Source organism: Anser anser, assembly GCF_964211835.1.
Source record: "Anser anser genome assembly, chromosome: 2".
Taxonomy (NCBI): domain Eukaryota; kingdom Metazoa; phylum Chordata; class Aves; order Anseriformes; family Anatidae; genus Anser; species Anser anser.
The window spans coordinates 96438500-96464353 of NC_139721.1; the positions used below are offsets into that span (position 1 = coordinate 96438500).

Here is a 25854-nt window from a genome sequence, read left to right on the forward strand (position 1 = left end):
CAAGCTGCCTCAGAAGAGGTACAAAATACTGCACAGGCAGCAGCATCCTGCACAGTGCAGGGGTGGTACCAAAGTAGACCAAGTTGGGGATTGTGCGCTCCTTAGTGTGTAGCCTGGGGAGGTGTCCTGAGGAATATGCAGGTGGCGCAGACGTGGTGACTAGGTAGTGCTGCATGGTAGATGTCATTAGGACAAGACTTGGCCAGCATCTCAGACACTTGTACTAACCAGCCAATGCAGGTAAAGCTTTACTGGGTGTGCAAATTTATGTCAATTCTAGCACTGCCTATGCTTAGTGTTCTCCATGTGCACACAGATCCACAGGTCATGAGGCCGTAATTCCTTGTTATTGTTTCCCACTGGATTTCAGCTATCAATTTAATAACTACACTAGGAAGATACTTTTATACTAACTGATGTGTTCAATGCAGATGTTTGTGATATGTTAGCTGAAAGGGGTTATCTCCTATAGGGACCATAAGATTTACTTTGATCTGTGTTATTTCATGCATTAAAGCTACAGCTTGATCTTCTTAAAGCTTTAAGATCATCTCAGCATGTGTAAAAGCACGCTTCAATTTTCCTGGTGTAGGAGAGGATACAGAGACAAAAAATATCCAAAACAATTAAAAGACACTAGTACAAAATAATCATTTTGATGAAGGGAATACTTTGAGATTGTTTTGGATTATCTGATGGTAGGAAATTCTTTGAAGCATGTTAAGTAATAAGGTGAATTTCTTTTTAAATGTAAATGCAGCAAAAATGTATATTTCCGTAAAAATAGTTGTGTGAAGATTGAAATAATCAAAACAATATTCTTTTTCCTTGACATCAGGCAAATATTTACATCTGGGCCAAAAACCAAACATATCTTTGAATGGCCTGCAGAGTAGATTTACTCTGCAGAAAGCAAAGGTAGATGTTTACCTCATCTTTCATGTTTCAAAAAACCATATATCTATAAAATTGACCCCTAATGAGGAGCCCATCACTCACCTTTCTGCCCCTTGCAGAGCAAATAAGGTTGTTGGTGTGGAGGCCCCAGGGCAGATGTGCAGAGCCTCCCTGGGAGGCTGTGGCAGCCCTTGCCTGCTTTCAGCAGTGCCCTGCTCACAGCTGTGAGTGCCTGTGCTGGTGACAATTTGCTTTGCGGGAAAGGGTGAAGTTTTGTCTGGAGAGTTACTTGCAGGGGGAGCAGAGCCCAAAGGATTATGAGGAGCAGTAGCTTATTAGGATTGCAAATGTAAATTATTTTACATTTGTTAATTTGTAAAGCTCACTCTAGTGCTATTGAATTACTGATTGCAAACTTTGTGTCCCAGAAGACTTCCACTTTTTCATCATTCTGTTGCTGTTAACTGACTTGTGCTTAGTCACTTCAGTACTGTGGCAAGAGTGACACGTGGTGGTTTTACCCAGCTCGGCAGCTGAGCTCCACCACAGCCCCTCTCTCACTCCCCCTCCTCAAAGGGGAAAGGGGACAAAATACCATGAAAAGGGCTCAAGGGTTGAGATAAGGATGGGGAGATAACTCAACAATTATTGTGATGGGCAAAACAGAGTAGGGAGATTAGAGAAATGTATTACCTATTACTAACAAGCTAGAGGAGTTAGAAACAGAGAAATCAAACTAAAAACACCTTCCCCCCATCCACCCTCTTCCACTTCCTCCCCCTAAGCAGCACAGGGGAATGAGGACTGGGGGCTATGGTCAGCCTGTAGCACTTTGTCCCTGCTGCTCCCTCACGGTCACTCTCTGCCCCTGCTCCCCGTGGGGTCCCTCCCATGGGATGCTGTCCTTCCCGAACTGATCCTGCGGGGGCTGCCCACAGGCAGCAGCTCTTCAAGAACTGCTCCCACATGGCTCTGTACCACAGGGTCCATCCCCCAGGAGCAAACTGCTCCAGCACGGGTCCCCCATGGGCGGCAGCTCCCCCCAGACCCCCTGCTCCTGCGTGGGCTCCTCTCCACGGGCTGCAGCTCTGGCCCGGGGCCTGCTCCTGCGGGGGCTCTCCATGGGCTGCAGCCTCCTCCAGGCCACATACTCCTGCTCCACCGGGGGCTCCTCCACGGTCTGCAGGGGAACTGCTGCTGTGTGCCTGGAGCACTTTCTGCCCTCTTGCTGCACTGACCTTGGGGGCTGCAGGGCTGGTGCTCGCTCCTTTCTCATAGCTGATGTTGCACAGCATTTTCCCCCTCCCCCCAGTTTCTTAAATCTGCTCTCACAGAGGTGCAAACAACATCCCTCACTGGCTCAGCTCTGGCCAGCAGTGGGTCCCTTTGGAGCCAGCTGAAACTGGCCCTTATCTAATATGGGGCAGCTGATGGGCTTTTCTCACAGAAGACAGCCCTGCAGCCCCCCTGCTACAAGAACCTTGCTATGTAAACCCAATACAGCACAGGAAGACAAAGCAGTACCCTGAAAGGCTGCCTGTGTTAATAATTTTTATTATTTAAGATCCTTGCTTTCATTTTTTAACAATCCCTTATAGGTTCTTGTTGATTTGTTTGAAATGAAATACTTGGAAGAAAAATGAACAAAAACCAATGTCAAATAATAATACAAAGATGACATAGCATAGGAAAAGGGGGAGGGAAATGGGTGGCATTGAGAAAGGATGTGGAAGCTGATGGGGTAGAGGATTTAGAAGTACTGGTATCCTGATTTCGACAGTAATTGTATTCAACCTGTGGATTATTGCAGGTCTAGGTTGCTACAGTTCCTTTTCATCCTGGTTTCCTGTAGTGGGTGGGGAGGAGAGGCAATTATTATTGTCCTTTGTTGTTTTAAATCTGTTAGCTGATACCAATTTATTTTGTGAAGGGAATGAATATCCCAGGTACAAATTCAGTTGAAATAAGCCTATATGGCAGAGGGGTGCATGTGAGTATCCTGAGGAGCGAAGGGGAGGCAGCAAGCAGAGCTGCACGCTCCATTTGGGGTAGCTCACCTGCAAGCTGGCTCGTGCCCATTGGACACCAACTGGGCCTTATCCAGAGCTGGGCAGCCCAGTGCACCTCCATCAGTGGGATTTCTTTTCTTTTTCTTTTTTTTTTTTTTTTTAAGTTGTGGGGAGGAAAACCTTCTTTCTCTTGTGTGATCTGCCTCATCTGGTCCCAGCTGCACACACAAAGGCGAGAAGATGCTATGGAGAAGGTGCATGCTGGCTGCTGCAGAGGAGAATAGTTTCGTGCTTCTTGCCTTTTCTCTTGTGTACTGGCATTTGCTTTTCATTTAGGCACATAGCAAGTCAGATGAGGATATAGATCCAGATGAAAGCTTCTTTTCCTTTGCTTTTTCCTATGTCAATTTTTAGTTTGATCATGTTCCCTTGTGTGACTCATCTGTGTGGTCACATGAGAACAGTAATAGCAGTGAAAGAGGAAGGGTGGAAAGTAAGGACCCAAAGGGTATGGCAAGAGGGGACAGGATTCTTTCAGCAGTTGCTTTCATTTATCGTCCATTAAAATGCTCATTTTACATTTTAACCTGTGTATAAAAAGATTTAGTTGACTGGACTGTTGAAATAACACATCCTTACCTGAATCTGATGTGAGCAGGGATTTTTCATCCCTTGTTTTCTGTCTGTGCTGTGATGCAGTTTAGAAAACAAATCCAAAAGGAAAAATAATTCTCCCTCCCCATAATACACCCTGCTACTGAGCTGACTTTTAGCCTTATCAATTTTCCATAAACACTAAAGGGAGTCTGCTGCTTTTGGCAACAGTGTTGGCTTCTGGGTTGTTTATAGGTTGTTGTGCAGTTTTCTTTTTTTAAGAATTCAATGAACTGTGATTGTTGAAAGTAAAGAGGAGGCTCCTTGGGTCATTTGGGGAGTTCTCACAAAGCAACAGATGTATGTGATAGATTGTGTGGTCACCAAGTCTTGGAAGACCCTGTAGTCATCCAAAAGTGAAATTTGGTCTGTTTCTTTTTTTTTTTGGCCATCTAACTTCATTTATACTTTGGGTTAAAAACATGCATTTTTCTTTCACCCAGCAATTTCCTAAAAGCGCTTGTGTGTGCACCCTATGTTTAGAGCAACATTCAGGGTATTGCACCATCACCAGACTAGACTGCTCCTTCTGCTTTGGGACCCAAAGCAACAGGGCTGTTTTCAGTCAGTCCAAATGTTTGTGCCTGCAGATGCAGAGAATAAAGCAGAACTGATACATCTGGGATTGTAACACCTTCCAGTTTGTTTTATCAGAGGGGATAAAAGCCTGTATATGCATACTTAGAGAGGGTTACTGTCATCACATGTATGGTATCTGAAAAGGACAAAAAAAAAAAAAAGGTTTAAAAATGTTGAATGTCATCTTGCTTCAGATGTCATTGCTGATATCTGAATTTTCTGTTTCTGCTGGGTAGTGAGATGCAGTACACACAAAAGACACTGATTTCTCAGTGGAGAAGCTGAGTTGATGCTGTATAGGTTAACGATGACAAAAAGGACTGATAATATCATGGAGAATATGTATAGAATAGCTGTCTTTATAGATTATCAGCCCAGAACACCAGAAAACTTTTGGGTCCTTCCAAGCTTAATATTGAAAAGAAAAATAAATACTATTAATTTGTTTTCTTATGTGGAATCTGTGGTTTTGGGATTATTTTCAGACCTCAGGCTGTTCTAATTCAGTGATTTTTATTTTTTTCTTCTCTCCTTAACTAGAAAAAACCACTGTCCTCAATAATAAAAGAAGTCTGCGATGGGTAAGTTCTGTCATACACAACATACTAGATACTAAACCTTTTTGATTTAAGCCAACCAGGAGGTTATGAGTATTCTGAAGAAAGTTTAGATATCCTTTATGACAAGTCATTAGATTTTTCAACCTTGCAGTTGTTTTATCTTTAGATTTTTGGATTTGCAATGTATCATGGATTAACTACTTGCAAAATAAGGTTTCAAACAAAGCTCCTCCATCATATGTGAGTGGTTCAATTAGCCAGTTTGTTGCCATTCTGCACAGAGATGCATTTTTATCCCTCTCACTTTACACTTGTGGTCCCTGTAGAGGACCACAGTTAAGGAAGTGCTGCACTGGTTGTGGCTTGGATTTATAAACACTACCTACTGGATGCTGTAGGCTGGTCCAGTTGATGTGAATGCTCACATGAAACTAAAACGTGGCACTCAAGTCCTGCAGCATGAATTAATAACTGGCTAAGGGAAATGTCTTGCTTTAGATTTGGTATGCAAATATTTGAAAAAATGCTGTTTCCAGCAAGTGCTGCCATAGAGGAAAAGCTAGTTTACATTTGTCAAATTGATGCTGAATTAGCGAGGTGATATTTTGAGTAATGTAATATATCAATTTACTACCATATGCATTGGGCATTAGCATAAAATCGTGGTACTGTATATGTTTTTAGTAGTGTAGTGATCTTGCTAACTGCAAGCGAAGAATTATACTTCCTATTTTTTTATGGATCTGGAATGAATTATCAAATCATTATCAACTTATTTTTGGAGCACTGAAGTGTCAGTGCAGTGACAATGTAGAGCTTTGCTTCAGTTATGTAAAGGGAAAATACTAACTTGTGTATTTGGACTGAGGTTTTCCCCATGTAAGCATGCTTTTTTTTTTTTTTTTAAATTTTGGAGCACATAATTGAAGACTGAGTAAGTATGAGAAATACATGGGAGAGACAGGCACTTGTTTCATCATGGTAAAGTTGTGTAAATGTTTTTTATTTTTAAGGTTTAATTTTGTGATTTACCTTGTTTTCATCTTTCTAAGGTGGTCTCTTGCAAATCATGATCAATTTGCACTGCAACATGCTGATAGTTCTAACTTCTACATCACAGAGAAGGTAGGTAAATCAACACAACTCTTGCACAGCCTATCAAAACAATTGCCACTTTTTTTTTAAACTAATATATATAAAAAATATGAAGCTTTTTCTATAATATGCTGTCAGTGAGAGTGTAGGTACTGGGAGATCTAGTTAATGCTTTTGCACTATTTTCTTTTGTTCAGAAAGGCGAAATAAGTTTGAACGTGCCGAGGCTCTCATGTCTATCAAGTTTAATCAAGCTTCAGCACTGAGGCCATCAGGTTTCATATTTGTACATGTTTAGTATTCTGCTGAAAAGTTGTGTGCAGGAAATTGAAATTTGTAAAGCATGAAGGGCTCTTTGAAGTCTGAGGAGAGTTTCAGTGCATATTGTTTCTCTCTTTGGCTGATCAGGTAGAAATAAGCTTTGACTGTAATATTTGCTACTCCTTCCTGCCTCCCGTCCTGTCTCTATCCTGCTCCGTAAGTTATGTTGCTGCCTCTTTTTGGTCTGCAGATAGCATGGCAGTGGTTGATTCATAAAATGATGCAATGATTTCAGCACAGAGTAATGAAATGGCTGTAGCTGTAATAAAAATGGAATGCCTAGTCTGAATAAATTGGACACGTTCATCTGAATTAGACCAAGTAGTACATTCATTCCTAGCATTACTGATAGAAAAGCTGAAATCAGCAAAAAAAAAATAAAAAGTTTGGAAAGTTGCACAGGATAGTGCTGCAGACGTACAGTTTCTAATCAATGGAAATAGAACGTGATTCAAAACCTGCTGAAGTCGGCATGAAGGTTCCCTAACCTCAGGTTTTAAACTAAATAGACCTGAGCTTAGCTGCATAGAGGCAGATAGCCCTTGCTACTGTCTTGTTATCAGTTCAGTTTTGGCTTACTCTTAAGCTGAAGGGTGTTTTGTTTCTGTTTTGCATTTCACAGTTGTTTAGGAGCTGCTAAACACGGCTGAGACATGACTAACTTTTCTCTTGCTGTAATTCTTATCCACACCCAAGAAATAAAAGGAACTTAGATACAGTTAAACATTTAGAAAGGCTAAATTTAGCAAAACATCTAGAACAGTTGTGCATAAGATAGTGCAGCACTTTTTTTTTTTATTTTATTTAACAGACCAGTTTCAGTTTTTCATTTAACTGTTTGTAACCCCAGCCAAACTTCTTAGTATGTCATAGTTTGTTTTGGGATCTTCCCTTTTCTCTCTCTCTTTTTTTTTTAAATCTTTTTTCTCCTCAAATTTCAATTGTCATGGCCTTTGAAGTGTCTGTCAAAGAAAACTGTTAAAGTAATTACTGGCTACTGTTATTGCTCCACCCAAATTAAACAGTGGGACTGCTTTGCTAATTGCCCTGATTTGTGACACAGCATTTTTCAATATGCTAGACCCAACTGAACTTGCCTGTTGGCATTTAAACTCTGATTGTACAGTGAATATTTCCAAGAAGAAGGGTTGAGCAAATATACTCGTTTGTTGAAGGAATTTGTCCCAATGCAATCAGAAAAGCCTTTCAGGCTTTGCCTCTACCTTTGGTGGGTAGAATCCTGTTTTGAAGAACATAGATGTTTTCTGTTCTGCATGAAAGGAAGTGTGATGGCTTTTGGCTGCCTTTAGAGTGCAACAAGGGTGGAAAAGGATGGTCTTCTAGAATATTTTGGATTGTACTGCAGAGAGGACTTTGAGTTTGTTTATTCTCTACTGAAAACATGCAGTGTCTGACTCTGAGTCACATAAATATGAGAAGAGTTCTAAATGCCACCAGTATTACTCAGATGTCTGTGACTTTTATTAGATATTGTTCAATGTTTATCACTGCTTGTTGGATGGAGGCTATAAAGAGAGGCTTATACAGGCCGTCACCCCTTCTGCATATTTTCCTTCAATTGTGTGTGATAAGATATTGTTGCTTCAGAAACATGAAAAACACCAGGGATGTGGACAAACACGTGCACTTCAATGAAGCTACAGCACTAAAGACTAGGTGGTTAAAGCACACGTTGTTTTAAACTGCCTCTTGCTATGAGATGAGCAGAGCTCCTTTGCTCCAGTAACAACTTCTAATAAGTATTTTTTTTTTCCACTGCTCTCGAAGTATAATTGTATGTCTGTACGTATGCAGGAAAACTGTATTTATAGGTAATGTTTCTGCAGAGCCTGGGTGACTCCTGAATTGAGGCCTTGCAGGTAGGGATGACTTCAAAATATCACTACTTTTAAAATTAACAGAAAGAAAAGCAATTAGTGAAATTTTGTACAAGGTAACAAGAAACTTTGAAGTGAAAATGCTACAAATGTGGGACTGGCAACACATGGCTTACATTTATGTTTTTGTTTTGGGTGGCAAACAGAGCATCTGTGTTTTGGTTGTCATACACAGAACTCTTTATCTTTTGTAGCTGACCTATAGTTCCTGATTATGCCATATATAAATAAAAACAACACCCATACAGTTCTTTCTTTCTTTTTTATTTATGGTTGTATTTGGAAAAAAATGCCTCTACAGGAATAAAAATAACTCCCTCAGACTGTATAAAGGTAGTCTTCTAACAAATATTGAGCCAGGCTGTATTCCTCCTGGAGATGGGGCTTGTCACAGGAGATGCAGTCTGGACTGCTGCCTCCTGGGTTCTGGTTTGGCTACATCTGTGCCCCTGAAAGGGCAGTGGAAAATTTTAATGATTTATTTTGACAGTTGTTTTTAAAAAACAGTAGAAATGAAAGAAGTTATGTGAACAAGAAAATCAAGCAGGCCTAGTGCCTAAGCTCAAGTCTAGCTGGTGTTTTAATCATAATGTCTTTGACTGGTATTGCATTATGATGTGTATTATTATATATATTTCTTAAGTCCTTTGTTATCAGGGAGAGGAGTTTCCTGATAGCTCAAACATCTAAAAGCCTGCCTCCTGAATCAGGATCTCATTGTGCTAGGTGCTGTATAGTAGAGAACAAAAAAAGTCACCTTTGCATCATTCTGACCAAGTTGTAGTTGAATAGATGCTAGTGTACATCAGGTGTAATAACTCAGGAACACTATAGACTCGACAAGCTCAGTTATAGGATAGAAAATGCTATATGAGGAGTAGAAAATGGCTGTATAATTGTGTATGCTAAAAGTGTTCTTGGTCTGAAAACCACAGCTTGGATTTGGTCCATTGTGTTCTTTGGTGGCAAAACTAGGAATCTGGGGAAAGGCAGCTGAGTGGCTCTATGCAGTGCATTTAAGGGTATGCCTCATTGTCACATCTTAAGGAGAACATGGTAGTGTCAGAGAAAATACATAAAAAGGCAAGTGAAATGGTTGATGGGATTGAGCAGCTGCCTGACAATGCAAAGTTTCCTCAGTTTGGTGAGAAAAAAGGCCAGGAGGGGTCAGGATCAACATTTACCAAGTCAGGAAAGTAGTGGACAAGCTGAATGTGGAGCTGCCATTATGAAGTCTGCAAGATGAGAAGTAGGGAGTGCTTGACGAAAGCAGTTAGGGTGTCAGTTTAAAACAGATGAAGGTTCATGCAGCAGCCAATGAACATCTTGAACTTGCTGTCACAAAAGGTTGTAAAAGCAGGCATGGACGAAGTATAGATGTAGCCTCTAACATCTGTAGTGCAACAAATGTGGTTGCTGTGGAAGCATCAAGAGAGTGAAAGCAGTCAGATCATGATCCCGAGTGGCATTTGCTATTCTTACAGCTGGAGGTAGAATATGGGGTTTGATATTACAATAGGCTGACTTGGTAGCAATTTTTTTTTAGGTTCATTTTTAGTCACCAAAAGCTTTAATAAGGTTGAGAGTTAAAAGATGTGGATGTAATTATCAACATTGTATGTCTTGGCATGACAGGCCTGTACTGTTTTAGAAGAAATACTGAGGCAGTTAATCCTCTAATGATATTCATTTTCCGAGAAGCTGCTGGAAACAGGGAATATCTTACATTTCTTTACTTCAGAAATAAAGGATAGCATGTTCCTTGAAAAAACACAAAGCGCTAGCTTTGCATACTGTTTAACTACCTCTATACAAAGACTGCAGAAGCTTGTAAATAAACCAAGTTGCACCCATGTTAGGGTTACAGGATATACCTGATCCTTTACAACTCTACAACCTGAAAACAGTGCGATTCTGCACATAACCTTCTAGCACATGGGCTACCAACACTTTCCTTACCTGAGATCTACAGCCATGCATCAGCATAGTCAGTCATTCAATCTGAAAATTACCTCTTCCTCCCCCCACTTCATTTACAAAAAGGAGGAAAAAATCCAGACCTTTCTTCTGACAGATCCGTGATTTGAACTAACTCACTTTCTAGCAATACAGTCACTGGGGTACTAGAGAAGGGAATGAAAAAAGCTGAACTACCATTTTCTCCAGCAACCTATGCTTACCCCAGCTTGAATACTGTTGAAACCACACCCTTAAAAAAAAAAAAAAAAGTCCCCACTTTGCATGATTTACTTATCTAAAGATGGAGTGATCTACAAAGACAACATGATTAGGTACCGTTTGTTCTGTAAAGCAGCAGAGCTATTACACTGTAGGCAGACATCCTTCTTATGGATTGCAAAAAAAAAGTTGCAAGATATTTTTAACCTGCATCGGTTCCCCAATTCAAGTAACCATAGAGTTGTACCAATAAGACGGAAGCAGGAGCCAGATAACAAGCAGCACCATTATCCTCTGATAACTTGGAATATAAGAGCAGCACCCTGCAAAGTAAACATCAGGAAATGATAGACTTAGCTGGGCACATACTATTGTTGGTGAGATCATGTGGGGAAATGAGAAAAGGGAAGTGGAATGGACGTTTAAAACAACAACAACAACAAAACAACGAATAAAAAGGATGTGTGGGTTTTTGCTAAGTTTAAATCAGTTTTCTGATGCAGTTCACCCGATGCATTTACCCCTAGCAAAGAGGGGTCAGGGCAGGAGCTGTAGCACCTTAAGCAGATGCTGTTACTGAGATAAAAATCTGAAGACCTAAGCCAAGGTGGTGGTTTGCAGTCGGTTTTGCCAAATAAAATCACAGTTTGCTATGATAAAGTAGAGTCTTGCTTTTCAGTCTCTTGGTTTTTCCTGCCTCCATTTTTGTGTGGCATAAACAGTTGTTTAACTACTTGATGAGTCCATGTGTGAACAAACCCAGCTGAAAATTTATCGTTCTGGGGTTTTGACTGGTTCTCTCCAATCCTTCCCTGGACATGATTCAAGGGTCTTGCACCATCCCTTACAGCAGATCATGCAGACTTTTTGTTAAGCAGATATAATGAATTAAAAGGGAACGAGATGATTCTCCTCTCCTCCACCACTCTGAAAAGTTGTCCAAAAAGTACTATAGCCAGCATTTTGGAAGTTGAAGGATTTCATGGGGAAGGAGAGAAGTCAGAACCGTCCCCATTCAGTGTTGTGCTGTGATGTTTGTTCACCGCACCTTGTAAAACCATCCATCCCTCTACATAGGTGGTTGTTCAAGTATGAAGAGGAGTTAAAGAACATTTTTCTGTCAGATGGATCTTACACAGACCTGCTTCATATCAGCTGAACTGGAACAGTTGCACAGTGCTTGTGGTGTACTTGTACCTACGTTCGATTGCTATAACAAACATATTTTCAGAGCCTTTCCTTTTTAGTTTATTATATGTGAGGCAAAATTACAAATTTATTTCAGAAAAATAAACGTGTATGCAGCCTTAAAAACAAACAAAAAAACCACACTTTTTGGTTCTCATCAGTCTTGATGTGGAACTAAATATATAACTAAATATATTGCTATACCACCTACTTAAAAAGGAGGCAAGCAAAAGAAGAATTAAGCTGTTCATAGTGGGACAGGAAGTTTAGCAGGTTGACAGGACAGAATGATTTTGTTTTTCTTTGGAAAATTTAGCCTGAGCCAGAAGTCCTAAAAAGTAAGTCCTAAAAACTTGGACTAACTTGCTGGAGAAGGATGACTACTGTTCTTGAAATCAGCCTGAATGAAGCAGGATTGAAAGTCATTTAGCACATAGATACTCAAATTTTGCTTCTGTCTACTGGAGAAATACACCAATGTCCACTGTTTATTGCTGTAGTCCGTAGGGCAGCATTAGCAGCAAGCATCAAGCAGGCCAGGAGCATGGCCAGTCTGACCTTGTGTGCTACCTGTAGTGTTAGCAATTTCTGAAAGATCTTGCAGGAGCCCCAAAACAGTAAGAAGTTTAAGAATATGAGGGGAATACCATGTCACACTGATGGTAGAGAAAAGGAAAGGCTGAACATAGTTTGGTCCAGTTCAAGTCTGGATTGAAATCAGATATAAATACTCAGAATTTTTACTTTCATCTCACTAAAATTCAGTTGATCAATGAGAACAGATAAATGATTAAAATGTGAATGGAAAAAAAAAAAACCACCACCAACCTCCAAAAAACCTCAACCCTATAAGTGGTTCAGTTCTTGTCCTATCATTTGCATATACTCCCACACAGGGAGATTGTAATGGCATGGTGGAATTTCACATGAATGTACAATTGCAAGTTGTATTCAGCAAAAATTGGGTCACAAGCAAAAGCACCTTTGAGGAAGAACAAACACTAGTGGCTCCACACAGCTTGGGGAAGGCGGGAATTAGAAGGATGTCCTGTCTGCAAACACAGCAAGGAGCTGAGTAATGATAATGAAAGCAAAATTGAAGGCAACTCCCTTTGCAGAATAGCACAAAAGTCTCTCAAAACAAATTGAGGGAACTCAGCATCTGCTCTCCTCCATTTCATGCAACAAGCACATAGGGATGAAAAGGAGCAATTGATGTCATCTACCTGGACTTCTTCAAAGCATTTGACACTGTCTTGCATGACATCTTTGTCTCTAAATTGGAGAGACATGGATGTGACAGAGGGACCACTCGGTGGATAAAGATTGGCTGGGTGGTCATACTCAAAGAATTGTGGTTGATGTGTTGATGTTCAGGTGGAGACCAGTGATGAATGGCATTCTTCAGGGGTTGCTGTTGGTTTTATTTCTGTTTAACATCTTTGTTGGTAACACGGACAGTGGGACTGAGTGCGCCCTCAGAAAGTTTGCCGATGGCACCAAGCTGTGTGGTGTGGTCGACATGCTGGAGGGAAGGGATGCCATCCAGAGGGACCTGGACAGGTTTGAGAGGTGGGCCTGCAGAATCACCGAGTGATAAGTTGAGGGGAAATGGCCTCAAGTTGCACCAGGGAGGTTTACATTGGATGTTAGGAGAAATTTCTTTACTGAAAGGGTTCTGTGGCGTTGGAATAGGCTGTCTAGGGAAGTGGTTGAGTCACCACCATACCTGGAGGTCTTTAAGAAACATTTAGGTATAGGTTTGTAGCACAGTTTAGTGGTGGACTCGTCAGTACTATGTTAAAGGTTGTATTTTATGATCTTAGAGGTCTTTTCCAACCTGAATAATTCTATGATAAGGACACGGATGTGTTGGAGCAAGTCCAGATGATGGCTGTGAGGATGACCAGAGGGCTGGAGCACCTCTCCTCAGAAGACAGGTTGAGGCAGTTGGGGTTGTTCAGCCTGGAGAAGAGAAGGCTCCAGGGAGACCTTAAAGCGGCCTTCCAGTACTTAAAGGGGCTTACAGAAATGGTGGGGAGGGACTCTTTGTCAGGGAGTGTAGTGATAGTACAAGGAGGGAATGGCTTTAAAATGAAAGAGAGTAGATTTAGACTAGTTATAAGGACAAAATTCTTCACTCAGAGAGTGGTGAGGCACTGGCACAAGTTGCCCAGAGAAGCTGTGGATGCCCCATCCCTGGAAGTGTTTAAGGCCAGGCTGGATAGGGTCTTGGGCAACCTGGTCTGGTGGGAGGTGTCTCTGCCCATGGCAGAGGAGTTGGAACTGGGTGATCCTTGGGGTCACTTTCAACCCAAATGATTCTATGATAAAGGTGGCAGGAAAGAAGATTTAAAAAGCATAGGGAGTCTTCAAAGGCATCAGATTAAAAAAAAATCCAATGAAATTGTGACTGACTAAGAATAGACTGCTATCAATAAGCAGATGAATGAAATGTCCTTATATTTAAAAGACAACATTAAAAATGGCACCATTATCATCATGGGCTGAGCATAGCTTGGAACTGGCTCACAAAACCCCTCAGCGGGTAAGCTTGTATTCCCAATAGTTGCTCTGATGCAAGGATAAGAGTCACCACATCCTCTGTCTCTAGAAGTGAAGCTAGCATGAACAATGCTCTTTCCCAGCCCCATACTCCTGCGAGGCCCTGCATTGTGGTTTATCACACCCTCTGATCTGAAAAGACAGCTATTTGCAGGCTGTGTTGTAAATTGAACGGTTGCAGTGATCCAGACCTTTGTCTCCCTTCGCCACAAATTCTTGTGTCATGGCAAAAAGATGCTCTCTGGGTAGTTCACAACAGCAGTTGTGATACCCGACATTTACTTGCTGCAGCAGCACTTTTGAGTCAATGATTTAAGGGAGACTTGTCAGCAAGGACTTCACTTCTTCTCCTGACTTGTAACTTTAATTATCATTATGTATGAACAAAAATGACAATTATGTAGCATTTTTGCCCTTCTTTACTACTTGTCCATACTCATCCTGGTGAAAATGTTAGACTTGATAACTCTGTAACATCAAGTATAATTCATAGCTCTAATTTTTTATTGCTGGGTCAGCTTGGAGGAAGATGTAATAAAGTAACAGTAGTGTGGAAATAGGGAACAATTAACTACTTAATGTAAATATGTAAAGAATTCTGAATTTCTTGGCTATTATTCTTTAGCTTGGTCAGCGGTGTCTGTGAAGAAAACTGGTCAAGGGTAAAAATAATGCTGAGTGAGCTATAACCACAGGAACCAATGCTTGTAGGTCATCCTCAAATATGTTAAGCAAACATTCCATTCCAATCAATTGTAGTGGGCTGAATCATGAGGCATTTTGCTTGGTATAACAGGTTATTAAAGTGATAAGACAAATACATGGCAAAATAAACCTCAGTTTTACTTGATAAGTTTTCCAAAGTGTGTCTCCAGAAAAACTCTGAGTATATGACTTGACTGTTTCGATAGGAATTTTTGAAAGCAAATGCACATACCTTCATCCTTTAGTCAGGGTTTGGTGGATTCCTAATGCTCTGCTAACCTTGCTGTTTAAATGCAAGCTTTCTGCATGTGATTTGGACAAAATATTCTATGGCACAATAAAGGCAAAGCTTTGAGAAGGAACATAATCTGATGGCAGATAGAATAGGTTCGTGTTGCTCCAGCCAGTGGATGTGGAAGTCAGAGAGCCCTAAGAAGAGAATGCAAAGCAAACAGTCCAGGTATCTTCTACTTCCTGCAGTGTTTTGTAGTTTTTGTATTTATGCAATTGTATTTGCATGTCTGTTGAAAACTCAGCTTGGAAAGTGTCATGCAAATGTATGGTGCTTGGAAATGCTACATATTTGGTTAGAATAAAATCTTGTGGGTGTAGGTTCTTGCAAGGTGTAATATTTCAAGTGGGGTTGATTTGTATCCATAATACAACTGCTGTCTTAGGCCTAGGTAACATTTATAACAAGTCTATTTTTTTGTTGCAGAGTTTCTTTAGGGACATTTTGGATAGTGATGTTTAAGTAGTTACTTTCTGCTCAGGAATAAGCTTTCCTAATACAGACTGACATCATGAACAACGTCTACAAACATAATGTACAAATGAGAAGCAGAGACATCAGAAATATCTTGGAAGAGGTCTTCCCTGGCGCTTCATTTGCTGTGCCCTGTCCTGAATAGCTGTGGTGCATACAAGGGCGATTACCAAAAGCAGGCTGCTGTGCTGGAATGACGTTCTGTTATTCTGTTAAGGCAATCCACAGGATGCTGTCGCTAATGCTAAGCAGATTAACTGTGTATAAATGTTGCGATTGCAATTAACTGGCATGCTGAATACTGCACCACACAGTTCGTGTAGGAAATTCTCTTGGCTTAACTGTACACTTAGATGCTGTTTCGTGGTAGGCACTTCAGTCGTTATGTAATATGGATAAACAAAACTGGATTTTTGATTGGGGAATATCTCATTCTTTGCAAGGTTTGGCTAGCCTGCTGCATTAGAAACTTGATACTGTGAAAACTTCCAGATAAAAGGCACTGTCAGTTTTCCTTAAGCCTTTGTCTAAATTGGAAATTGAAGACTAGCTGGCTATCTCTTGTGATAGCAGCAACTGAATGCACAGCATAGGACAGACAGATACGTTTGGCTATGAGCCAGGGGTGATTAGAGAAAGGTCTTGTGGGCTGTGGGCTCTGACCTGTGGTGGAATTTGGAGTATGAAACCTTTGGTGTTTCAGATTGATCTTGGTAAATAGACAGAAAGACCCTAAACAAAACTTCCAAGGATGCTTTTATGTATTGTGTGTTCTCTTATTCCTGTGCTATTTTATATAACACCTGCTGACATACAGTCACTCTGGAGAATAGTACTGCCCTTGTCTGTTTGTGGTATCTGAACTTCAGCGAGGTTATCAGCTTCCCTTTTTACGCTTGTTTTAAATTCGTTGGACTGTGGAGAGAATAGGGTGTTTTTAACAAGATCTTTCTCACTTGTTCAAATTCGTTGTGGACTTATGTAATTAGTTTTTTTGTTTTAACTTGTTTACTTGACTGTGTAGAGAGCATTTCAGATTTAGTCTAACATTTCATGGGTTAGGGTTTCAGCTTGTGATAAAAGTACTGTAAGTGAACAAGCTGGTGCATGCTTTCAGTCCGAAGTGACTGCAAAATGTAATTCTCTCTCTCACACAAACACACACACACACACAGGAGTGTACAGAATGATGGAGGAGCCTCCCTACCCCCCTTTAGCAGTACTCAGCTGCTCAGTAAATGCCTTGGGGCTCCTGAGACCATAGTGTTAGCCTCCTCACAGAAAACCCAGCACCTTGTGTTTGCAATGGATTAAGAGTTTGCACATATGCTTGTTGTGGCCCAGATGAAGTGACTTAACTTGTTAAACCACAAACTCATTTGTTCATCTCATTTGGTAGTTCATGTTAGTTGCAGCAGGAAACATGATAAACTCTGTGCTTAAAGTTATTCTGCTGAAAAAATAAGCCTGTGTGGGTGCTCTTTATTTGTTTAAGAACAGTCTATTTACTTAGCTCCAGCACTTTCATAATGATATTAGTGGACGTTCACTTTTCGTAGAACCATACAATCATTTAGGTTGGAAAAGACCTTAAGATCATCAAGTCTACCATCAACCTAACACTACCACCTCTAAACCATGCTGCTAAGTGCCATATCCACACGTCTCTTAAATACCTCTAGGGCTGGAGACCTCACCACATCCCTGGGCAGCCCCTTCCAAGGCCTGGCCACCCTCTCTGAGAGGAAATCCTTCCTGACACCCAGCCTAATCTCCCCCTGGTGCAGCTCGGGGCTGTCACCTCGCATCCTGTCATTTGTCACCTGAGCAAGGAGAGTGACACGCTGCTCCTGGGTGCGGCCTCCTGTCAGGCAGCTGTGGAGAGCGGGGAGCTCTGCCCTCAGCCTCCTCCCCTCCAGGCCGAGCAGCCCCAGGGCCCCCAGCCGCTCCTTACCCCTCTTGTTTTCTCTTCACCAGTTTTGGTGCTCTTCTCTGTATACGCTCAAGCAACCCAAATCTTTTGTGTGGTCAGGGGCTCAAAACTGAGCACAGCGCTCGAGGTGCGGCCTCACCAGAGCTGAGTACAGGAGGACAATCCCTTCCTGCTGGCCACACGATTTCTGATGCAGGCCAGGATGGCACTGGCCTTCTCAGCCACCAAGGCACACCACTGGCTCATGTTCATCCCGCTGTCAACCAGCACCCCCAGGTCCTTTTCTGCTGGCAAGTTTCCAGCCACTCTTCCCCAAGCCTATACGGCTGCATGGGGTTGTTATGACCCAAGTGCAGCACCCAGCACTTAGCCTTGTTGAATCCCATACAAGTGATACAAATAGACATGGCCCATCGATCCAGCCTATCCAGATCCCTCTACAAAGCCTTCCTACCCTCAAGTAGAGGTCAACACTCCCACCCAACTTGGTGTCTGCAAACTCACTGAGGGTGCACTCGATCCCCTCCCCCTAGTCAAGAGCACTGATAAAAATGTTAAACAGAACCAGCCCTCAGTGCTGAGCCCTGGGGGATACCACTGGTGAACAGCCTCCAGCTGGCTTTAAGTCCATTCACTGTGGCCCTTTAGGCCAGACTGCCCAGCCAGATTTTTACTCAATGAACAATACCTCTATCCAAGCCATGAGCAGCCAGTTTCTCCAGGAGAATGCTGTGGGAAACAGTACCAAATGTTTTGCTATAGACCACAGCCTTTTCCTTGTCCACTAAACATGTCATCATATCATAGAAGGAGATCAGGTTCGTCAAACAGGACCTACATTTCATGAACCCACGGTGGCTGAGCCTGATCACCTGGTTGTACTTCACTTTTATTTTATTTATTTATTTATTTTTGCATGTGATTGGTACAGTTTAAGCTGTTTAAATATTATCTGATTTTCTGTTTTTAATGTTGTTGCATACTGGGATTTGCTGCCTTAAAAGTAAAATTGATGTAACTCCATGTGCACATGCATACGTGCATACTCTGGCCTAACCCAGCTGAGGTCCAGTGATTTAGCCTAAGACGTTGATGGAGATGAAGTTAGTCTACGCTGACTGTGTCCTGAAGCAATTACTCATATTCGATTCCACAAATCAGGAGGTGGTAACAGTTTAAGCTGCCACAAGTGTTTGCAAAGTGAGTTTGTTTCAACATTGATTTGGGTTCAACCACACAAATGCACTCTTACCACCTCATACAGATTCCTTAGACATGATGAGGTGTAGCTTTGTCTGATGCTGTTTTACTACAGGAGGAGCAAATCTGGCACTTTGTTAGTGTTATCTCTGCTGTGTAATTAGCCACTCACCTTTTTTTTTTTTTTTTTTTTTTTTTTTTAACCCCTCTCTGGAGTAGAGTCTGTCTGGAATCCATTGGGCTGTTCTGGCAGGAAGGCAATGACACTATCAGGAGGAGACTGCTAGGGGCTCAGATGAGTTAGCTGCATATGTAAGCAATGATGCTGTAAAAAATGTCTCTCTTGTACCCACTGTGTTGTCTGACACTTTAAGTATTTCATTTAGAGTGAAGAAGTGTTGTGGGTGGAGGGTGATCTTGCGGGTAACTAGAACCAATCCCACAGAGGACTTAGGTACCAAGAAAGAGACAATGTACTGGAGTTTTATTTTGGGACTGCTTGACCTGGTTTCAAGCAAGATTTATCCTGTTTTTAGCATTTTGAATTTGAGATTTATCTAACTGGGAGCTGTAAGGATGAAATGAAATTGGGAAAAGTTGCCTGAGAAGAAATACACCTTGATTTATTTGTGTAAACATCAGTCTGCAGAAACCCTGCAGTGTTTTTTAGAAGAAAATTAACTCTTTATCTCTCGAACTGTTAGGGATTCCTCACATTCCTTTGACAAATGAGGATATTGGCCCATGAACAAACTAATGAACCGTGAATGCAGCTGTGAAAGTGTGTTGCGTTGTGCAGAGGTGGTCAGTACCTGTTAGTATGCTTTTTGTGCTGGGTACTGCTGCAATGTTGACCTGTGGTGAACAGAAGGTAGCTTACTGATAGAGGTGCAAGTCTCCCTCGTGCTTACCACAGGGTAAGGCCATGCACATGGGCATTGGCCATAATGTTGTGAGAACACTGTAAGCATGCACCATAACTTATGCCATGGTAACCTTTTCATCTACACGTAGCTTTAGTTTAATTGAACATCTTATGTGAGATTAACAAAGAGAAAATGTTTAATGCCCCCTCTTTCTGTCAGCACGGTAAGGAGAATGGCTTATGGCATGTTTGAACTTTACTTACCACTAACAATAGGGCTTTTTAAAATTTATTTTGTATTTAATTTGAGGGAGACTGCAAAGTTGTGGTGGCAGAGCTCAGTGGTTGGTTCCAGTGGTTTAAGTCAGCATGTTCTTGTTACAGAAAACAGAGAGCCAGTGGGATAAAACTTAAGTCCTGCAGATGTTTAATGACAGGTTTTAGCAAACTTACGAACTCCTCAACTATGTAGCACAGTATCAGAGCCAGACACCATGGACAGTATATTTCAAATAAATCTTTAGAAGTTGCCAGTGGAAGCTAAACTTTGCAAAATATGAAGTCATTCTCAAAAGGGTTTAGATCTGTTAAATATCATGTGAATAGCCACCTATTTCTTGAAGCTAATGTTTGTATGCCTAAATCAGGAACACACTGCATGCATTTTAGCTCACATGTGGAAGGGGGAAGCTTTTGCACATAGACAAGGGAAAGTACTGTTGCTGTTTCAGTGTGGCATTCTGTTTAATGCGCATTTCATCTTTTTATATGTCTTAAGGAAATCCTTGTGGTTTTTTTCTCTTTCAGAATCGTAATGAGATAAAAAATGGAGCAATCCTTCGGTTAACAACATCTCCAGTAAGTTACTGTTCTGTTCTTCTCTCCCTTCAAAGTAAAGATTTGATTAGTAGAATCACTGTGAAGTGATTTATATATTTTCAAGCATTAGCCACACTTTATCCCACAATACCCTTACAAAGGACAGTGATGGTGTGGTCACAAGAAGACTGTATGCGTTGATCTCTTTTTTTGAGTTGTGGGTTGGGATGGTCCCTCTTTAGTGAAATTTTCTGATAGGGTTGGCACAGTGGGGTGTTCTTTTTCTTTCACTTCTCTTCCACTGGGAAGAGCTTTCATGTCCAAAATACCTCTGCTTCCCTGCTGGAACTGCAGCCTCACTCAAGTTCTCCTGTCCTGCCCAAGAGCTCTGAGCCAAGAGAAAAGCCTGAGGGTTGGATATGGGAGCTCTTCTGGGCAGTGCAGGTCAGAGCTTTCCTGCTGTTGGGATTTCTACTGAGTAAGCAGCTGCTATAGTGTTGAGATTTTACTGTTTTGTCTTTATTTTTTCAATACCACCTCCTTGCCAGCTCCTCAAAAAGCATAGCAGAGTTGCTGGTTGCCTTGTAATGGCCTGTTTTCCTGCTGAGTTGAGCCATGCTGTTGCCACATGCTGAAAGCCACTATTAGTCCCAGAAGATGTATTTCTCTGGCAGCAGCAATCACATTTCCTTACTGACAAGCATAGTGTGCCATTGAAATGGTTTACCTCTTTGTGGTGGTGTTTTAGCTTCTGCAGAATCATTGCATTCTTACGGCCAAAATCTGCCCCCATGTACTGCAGCTCATTTAAGCAGGGAAGACAGAGCTGGGGTGCTTTAAATTTTGGCTTCTGTTGAACCTGTTAAGAGTGGTGTCAGATGCAAAATCTTGTTTATCTAGAAGCTACATGGAGATATATACTGGATGGGCCACTTTTCAGCTGTAGGACTTACCCTCAATGTAAAAAAAAAAAAAAAAAAAGAGAAATGTATGTTGCTAAAAATTTCCTAGGTCCTCCAGATACCATATGCATTTTCACTTGTCCCCAGCATGCTTAACTTGATGGTGATTTATATTAAACTTGGGAGGAGACTGAGTTTGTAATGCATGTTTGTGTATACATAGAAATTGAAGAAGCCATTATGAAAACACATGCATGCCTCTGAAGTTTTTGGTTAAGTGTATCTACGTGAGTGTGTCCTCTTAACAGAAAGCACACCTAAGCAGCAGCTGTCTGAACAAAGACAAGAGATTTCCATTATCCTTTGTCATCTTTTTCACGGTCATATACAGAGCTTTACAGCTGTAGGAGTAAGAGCCATGGTCTTAAGCTGCTGTTGTCAGAGTCTGTGTGACTCCAAAGCTTCTCACTATATGTCATCAGAACAGCCTTGTACATGAGAAACCACTTACCTGTGAAGTAAACCCCATCTGGTGGAGCTTCCTAAGAAACAGAAAGCCCCGGCACCAGCTCCTAACCTTTGGGACTTGTAAGAACAAATATCCAAATATCCACTCCACCAAAAAAGGGCTATTTACTGGCCAGATGTGGGATGTCGTGAAAGCAAAACAACATCTGTGGTTCATCAGGAACCAGTGTGGTCCAAATGCACTGCATCATTCTTCTGTGTAACCACAACGTGGAGTGACAGTATGAGATGACTCATGGAATCCTTCCCCATCTCAAAATCCACAATGAGTTGCACCATGCAAAACTGAACTGAGGCTGTGCTTTGACGTATCTGTGGAAATAGCTGTCTGTCTGCATGGTCACTTGTGCAATTGGAAATACGACCTTCAAACAGAAGACAACTTTTGGATTTATAATGCTTTCTACTAATAGCTGTGGGCAGGAAGGCAGGGCCTTGCATAAGATTCTCCTGTGCTTGTTCTGTTTCTTTGGTCATCTGCCGTAGATTCAGTCAGCCAAGACAGGGCTCCTTAGGATATTGGGCTGTTACCCATTTTCTACCAAGTTAGGGACCATGCTTGCACAAGCCTACAGTTAATAGTGACACAGGGATCCTAATCTGCCATCCTGTTATGAGCTAGAAGGCCAGTCTAGTTTCTAGTTGTCAGTATTGACATTTATCCCTAAACCAGGGCTTATTATCTTTTTTTTTTTTTTTTTAGTTAACTTTTTCCCATAATCAGGGAAGTAACTTGGGTGGAGGTTTTAAAGGTCTGGGTTGGTTTTTGTCAGATTAAAGAGTATTTGTATTCTTTAAATAGAGGTAAAATAAAGTTCTGCATGTTCCTGTACTAGAATAGTGTCTTTGCTTTGAAGGTACTGCCGAAGTGGTCATCATAGAGGTACCTAAAATAGATAGATTAAAGGCTTCCAAGCTGTGGTTTTTAGGCTGGTGACCCACACAATGCTTGTATTTAACCCTGAGAAGCTAACAGGCCATCTGTTTCCATTTTTTCCTCTGAAATTCTATGTGAAAGCAACTGTAGATGGAGGAGATAAAGGGAAGAGCAGGCTGCAAGATATACTTCTGCAATATGGGAATGATGCTTTCCTAGCTCCCAGGGCTAGGTGGAAAATGTTTTTCTCATCCTGTGATAATATTAAGATTCTATTTTTTTTCCTTTTTCCCCCCCTCTGTATCAGTATAAAGCTGAAATTATCTCCTCCTCCCCTCAGGCAAAGAAAATAGTAGCAAAACCACTCTGTGTAGAGGTTGGGGAATTTGAAAGGAGGGAAAGAAAGATTAAAAGAAGTGAAGAGGAGCCCCATACAAATTATCTGGTGCCTGGGATGTGTCCATGTAGCTTCAGAGAGGTCCAAGTTCTACTTTCTGGCTATTGTGGGCAAGAAAAATCTGTCCTGAACTTCACAAGCCTTTTGAGGAAACTTTTTTGAAGAGTTGAGAGGAATAGTCATGGCCAGGTCTGAAGGCTGCAGGAAATTAAAACACATTTCTAGTTCTTAATTTTCATGTAATATAATAGCATCAGAAGCAAAAGTCATGCTATACCCATTCACAGTTGCGTGCCATCAGTCATTGGGAGTTGAGTGAGAAGGACAAGACAGGATCTTCTGAGTTCTGTTGCTGTTAGTCTGAAGTCGTGTATTGCTCATGTACCCATTACAGGTACTATTAAAGATTAAAATGGTGGGGTGAGGGGAAGGAGAAATCTAGGAGAAACACAACAGTATTTTTGGGTTGGCTTCCTTAAAATTAGGATTAGAAATCCAACTTCCCATTATCTAAATGAAATACTTCCTCTTTTTGAATCTCAAATTTAGATAATTTTGGGTGTGCGTATAAGTCTCTTTTTTTCCCCCCTGAAATTCATTGTTAATACTGCAAGAGCAAAACTGCAGTTCTGGTGTGCTGCTAAATCCATTATAAATGCTTGCCTTCAGAGATTTATGACGTGTCTATTTTAGACTTCTTTGAGTTAGAACTTTGCAAACGCCAGTTGTTGGGCCTGGTGGGAATTTGAACTGCCTCTTTGTTTCCGCAGGTCTGTTTGCTAAGTTTGTGCAATTCTCTGAAAGGCTGTTTTTTTCTAAACAATGCTATTTTTTCCTCTATAAACCACTCACCACACAGACACTGTGTTTCCTAGGTAACTTGAATACAGATTGAATTTCTCTCATATTATCTTTGTTCCTATATCATCCTTCTCATTTATTTTTTTGCCATCCTATCATCTTTCTTAACAATTCTTTGTGCTGTTGTGTGTTTTTGCTGTTCTCCATGACCTGTTTCCCCCCCTTGTCCATTTGCATTTCTGAAGGGACTCATCCAATGTTTTTTGTGCAACAACCTTTTTTTGTATTTGAACATATGTGACAGGTGAAATGCCAGATTGTTATTGTCTATTTTGTGATATTCTTATTCCAGTGGATGATGGGTAGGTGTATAAATGAGCTGTAATTACTCCTGAGTGTGAGACTGTTCCAAAAGGACAGCTCTGTCCTGCAATGCAGCAAACAGAGTCCAACCTTTTACTGTCTGCAGCTTTCTTTTGATCAGATCCTGCAAATCCTCATTGTAATGACTAATCATTTTGAAAGGCTGCTAAAATGCTGGGAAGACTAAGCTAAGGAAACTGTTCTCTTTCTCCCTCTGCCTTTAATTTAGCGATTTTGAAACAGAACTGATTATTGGAGCACTAGCTGTTTGTTTTGAAGTAGCTTCTTGGGTACTTAGGAAGACATGGCTTGCTCAAGAACCGTATACCTTTAATGTTGAATCAATGAGTAGCCTTTTCTAATGTAGTGTTTACAGTGCCTGATCATTTGCTTTTATCATGTTTTTTTGTTTTGTTTTGTTTTGTTTTGTTTTTTTTCCCTGGTTGGAGATTGATTGAGTTCTCAAACCTGTGAGTTGTTTGTAGCAGCTGTATTAGCATTTCTAGCATGAGCAATTATGTAAAAAGGTGTGTTTGCTAAGTCATCATAGTGTTTTCCCAGAATGCTTTTACAGATGTGAATAACATGTTTTTTTTTTTTCTCATCTGTGATCTACCGATCTAAGACACATATAAGGGAAGAGTGGGTTTTTCAACTCATTTTTCCTTATGCATCCAAGTCCTCTATCTTTAATGAGTAAAAGTTTGGGGAATCTGATCTAGAATTCATCTACAGTTGCCTTAATCTGTGTTCAACTGACTTAATAACCTTTAAGTTGGGTAAATACATGCATATTTGCAGATCAAGTCTATGACTGTGATTACATTTGTTATGTAGTGGTGAATTAGTTATTATTAAACCCTATACCAAGAGCACTGATTGTGGAAGTCGTTGAGCTACTTTTATATTTGTCTGCACTTAAATACAAGAGGAAGTTTTGGGAAGTGGAGTTGTATTCTGTCTTTTAATAGATAAAGGTTTTGTGTCATGTGTTCAAGTTTCAAAGTCATATTTTAAGTAGTAAGAAAAAATGGTTATTTCAAAAGCAGGGGTAGGAAGAAAGCACTGCTTCTCAAACACTCCTAAGTGGCTACTGATTGCATAAACGTCTTTTAGGCATATTTGCATAATATGTACAGCTATGTATCTGTAATGATTTTATCATGGATTTAGTACACAGCTCTAGATGTGACCATTTCCCTGTTCCTCTGTTTCTGCCTCCTTAACTATGTGTAGTGGTTGCACAGGACTGCTCTGTGAATTACATTTGTACAGTGCTTTGGACTGTAGAAATTGTGCTTGCTGAGTATTAATATAAAAATGTTAAAAAATTAATGCTTTCACTAATTAAAGTGGAATCTCATTGCCTACCTGGCATCAGATGCTAGCCAGTCTTGCTGGGTTTGTTGAATCTGGTTTGCATATAATGATGGTTGTGTAACGTGTTCGCTCCTCCACTGCTTTCTGTCGTATATGCAGTTGTCGGTGAAGTGGCAGTAACACGCCAGGAGGAGGTAGCAGTTTAAACCACCATGGAGTTTCAACACTTATCGATATAAGTATTGATAAGTCACTTAAATCACAGAAGTGCATATTTGGTTAGTAAAAAAATGTATTTGCTAGTTACTGATGTCCTTTTTATCTAGCAGAAAGATGAATAATGTGACTACTATCTACAGGGAAGATGAAAATACTCTTTTTTTTAAATTATTTTTTGCTTTTTGTAAAGAATAAAGAGGAAGACTGATAACATA

General features: G+C 40.8%; 1 protein-coding gene across 10 annotated transcripts in view; it reads left to right on the forward strand.

The window, feature by feature from the left end:
- ELMO1 (engulfment and cell motility 1) overlaps positions 1-25854 on the forward strand; it is a 304941-nt gene that overhangs the window by 54033 nt on the left and 225054 nt on the right. For 9 of the 10 annotated variants that reach the window (XM_083826074.1, XM_083826086.1, XM_083826081.1 and 6 more), the window contains 3 exons: positions 4680-4720; positions 5752-5824; positions 20221-20271. In XM_083826074.1, coding sequence (XP_083682200.1) covers positions 4680-4720; positions 5752-5824; positions 20221-20271 — 165 coding nt within the window. The remainder of the gene's footprint in view (positions 1-4679; positions 4721-5751; positions 5825-20220; positions 20272-25854) is intronic. The other variant, XM_083826075.1, reaches the window with a different exon arrangement.